The 3,372-nt window shown below is 44.4% G+C and overlaps 1 protein-coding gene across 1 annotated transcript; it reads left to right on the top strand.

The window, feature by feature from the left end:
* Positions 1-1,115: 1,115 nt before the first annotated feature.
* LOC131970756 (uncharacterized) lies at positions 1,116-2,087 on the top strand. Its single transcript, XM_059332179.1, has one exon. It carries the CDS (start codon positions 1,116-1,118, stop codon positions 2,085-2,087), a length of 972 nt encoding a protein of 323 aa, XP_059188162.1.
* The last annotated feature ends 1,285 nt before the right edge of the window (positions 2,088-3,372 follow it).

Below are 3,372 nucleotides of genomic sequence, written 5' to 3'. Positions count from 1 at the left end.
TTCATTGCATCTGTCAGAGAAAGCTCAAATTCAACAACAAGGACAACCAGCAACTTAATTTGCAAGACGGCAAATTATTGAACTCAACTTCCTTCTTCCACTCTTCTGCTGAAAAGGCCCCCCCCCCCCCTTTTCACCGGACTTGTGAGTAATGTAACTGGGCTTAGATAAGAAATCAGCAAGGACTTTAGCAACAAGGATTTGACCTGTGATTAATGATTTGGTTTATATGTGTGTTTTAAGTAGATTTATGTGATATTCGTGTTACAATCAAAGTTGTATGTTAATCTTGCTTTATACAGACAGTCAGGGTACGGTCGAATAGTCAAAAAAATCATCTCCTAAGTCCTTTCCTAACCACTTTTCCTTAACCTCAATGGAAAACGTCACGAGGTCAAGGAAAGATGAGAAGGAGAATTCATGAGGAGCTAGGAGAAGACGATCGCGGTGTTTAGAGAATACGACTGCACTTACACTCATGGTAATCGCCTAATCATGGTAATCGCCTAATATTCGTGAGAACGCTGATTTTTGTAGTCCATCTTCGGAAAATTGTAGTTTCACCACGACATTCGACGTCATCAACATTCGCCGTCGCGTGATGACGTCGAATGTCGTGGTGAAACTACAATTTTCCGAAGATGGACTACAAAAATCAGCGTTCTCACGAATATTAGGCGATTACCATGATTGGAAATGAAATGTAACAAAAAAGAATAATAGACCACGCCAGTCACAAAAGTGAAACAAAATGGTGATCACATTGAGAAAGGTTGATCATGCACCTGTCCATTCATATTTATAGACAAAATACCAATAGGTATGATTGAATGAAAACTGATAAATCATGGCACATTTACAACGTTGAGTGCTACAAAGCCACTACTGTACATGTTATTATTATGCTTTTAAAGCATACCTTTATTATTATGTGTCAGATCTTATTCACATATACACAATCTATAAAATTGCTTAGAATTAAAAAAAAGTTATGAACTTACACTTTATTCTATTTACACTTTGTCTTTAGTCTTTTACAGGAGAGGAGCAAAATATATGCCATCCCTAATAGCCATGTCCCTCTCTTGGACATCTATTTGGATGAGTCCAAACCCATGCAGTATGACTACCGCCTGTCAAGGACCTCAATTGAGGCACTTATGGCCCTTCTCAGGAGGGAGAAGACCCATGGCTGGGGTCTGCACGTGGAGGTCCTCATCACAGTGTACTGGTTGGCACATGGACTGTCTTACACCGTTGTGTCCAGGGTGTTTGATGTGCCAAAGACAACGGTCTTTGACATCATACACCGGATGTGTGCTGCCATCCTGTCACTCTTGCGCAAGGTGGTCCATTTCCCATCAGTGGCACAGTGTGCTGAAGTTGGTCGTGGCTTCCAGCACCTAGCCAACATTGCAGCCTTCAGCCACTGTGTGGGAGCCATTGATGGATGCCACATCCGCATCAAGGCTCCTCATGGTCCACATGCACAGGATTACCTCAATCGGAAGCTGTTTCATTCTGTCCAGCTGCAGGCCATTTGTGACAGCACTGGCAAATTTCTGGACATATTTGTTGGCTACCCTGGGTCGGTCCATGACACCAGGGTACTAAGAAATAGTCCAGTGTTTGTCAGTGGCTGTTACCCACCACCTGGCCATTTCATCGTGGGAGATGGAGGATACCCCTGTCTCTCGGCACCAGTGACCCTCATCACTCCATACCGGGAGCCAGTGCGAGGAAGAGTGGAGGCCCGCTTTAACGGACATCATGCCAGAGCCCGCTCAATCATAGAGCCGGCTTTTGGCATGATGAAATCGCGGTGGCGTGGCATATTCCTCAAAGCCCTGGAAGTGGAGCACACCTTTGCCCCAAAGGTTGTTGCAGTGTGTGCAGTGCTCCACAACATTTGCGTCACAGCTGGGGACATCCTGGAGCCAGCTGCAGAAGAGGATCCTGTGCTACAGCCACCACCTGTGCAAGAAGATCAAGGAGGTCAGCATCTGAGGGACAGATTGGCAGCACAGGTGTCTGCCCCAAATCGGCGTCCCTCACCTCTGCAAGAGCATGATTATTTCATTTTGTAAATTGAAAGAATTTTGTTTTAGTGAATTGAAGAAGTTTTCTTCTGCATTTTCTTTATTGATTAATAAATCGACTTTCCTTATTTCACACAGTGTTTGTCATATTTATTGCAGTGGATCTTTCTAATGTGCAAAACCCATTTGATGCCTAAGAAACACTAAACTCATTAAGTCAGTGGTAAAGGAGCTTTAAACTGATTTACATAATGTCTCAATGTAAATGAAGTCATTAGCAAATAGGACAACATGATGGCTCTGTCCTTCACTTAAAGCCTACATGGAGAGGCTGCAGTTCCAGCACTACAGCTTTGACTGCAAATGTTTTGGAATGTGACCACCACACTAATGGTGAGAACGTACAAGGAAATCAGTATTTTCAGTGATGTTGATCACAACAGGTCAGGTAGTGTGTGGTTCTATACTTGAATCTCACATTCATTTTGAAGTCAACACAACAGTTTTTTTACTAATTCGCTGAACAGGTTAAGAAATCGTTCATTTTGCGCAAAAAGTGCTGCATCCCTGGCCTCCTCCTTTTCAGCCTGCTTTTTAAGAAAGCTCAGCACACTCGTGCCCCTTCTCCGCCTTTTTGGAGGTGGCTGAGAGCTGCAGGATGGCACGGACTCCTCCTCCTCCTCCTCCTCCTCACAACTGGAGACAACATGGCCTGATGGCACTTCACCCCCAGATGTGGCATTGCTACAGGGTGAGGCTTCAGCAGCAGGCGGGCCAGGATTTGATGCCAAGCATGAGGCAACAAGGGTGGGAGGCTGAATAGATGGCCTCTCACCAAGTGCCTCATGCATGGCATCAAACCATGGCCAAGTAGCTGCTGGTGCCTCCCCCTGTCCCTGCCTGTTCCCGTGGGGGGATTCTTTAACTCCTATTAACATGATGAAAGCATGTTACTGTAAACACAGTTGAGGCGAACAGTCTGTTACTGGGCATTCAGCATTGTGCCTTTTCAACTGTTTTAGCCTCACAAGTCTGCTTTAAATTAAATGTGAGAATCAAATGTACAACACAGTGTCCACAAACATTATTCCACCACCAAACCCAGCTATATGATTTGTTTCACCTTATATTTTGTTTTTAGGTTGTCCCATTTTTTGGCAGCCTGCATGGCAGTCACCTGCCCCTGCAGCCCAATCTCCTTCACCACCTGCCTATAAATCACAATTAGCTTAATTCAACACAACACTTACAATCATATTTTAACTCACAGATGTACTTACTCCCAGCCTGATTTTGCTGCATTCCTCTTCCCACTGAAGAGCTGCTCCAGTTT

The sequence above is a fragment of the Centropristis striata genome, chromosome 4, assembly GCF_030273125.1.
Source record: "Centropristis striata isolate RG_2023a ecotype Rhode Island chromosome 4, C.striata_1.0, whole genome shotgun sequence".
Taxonomy (NCBI): domain Eukaryota; kingdom Metazoa; phylum Chordata; class Actinopteri; order Perciformes; family Serranidae; genus Centropristis; species Centropristis striata.
This window is presented reverse-complemented; position numbering and strand designations above follow the sequence as displayed.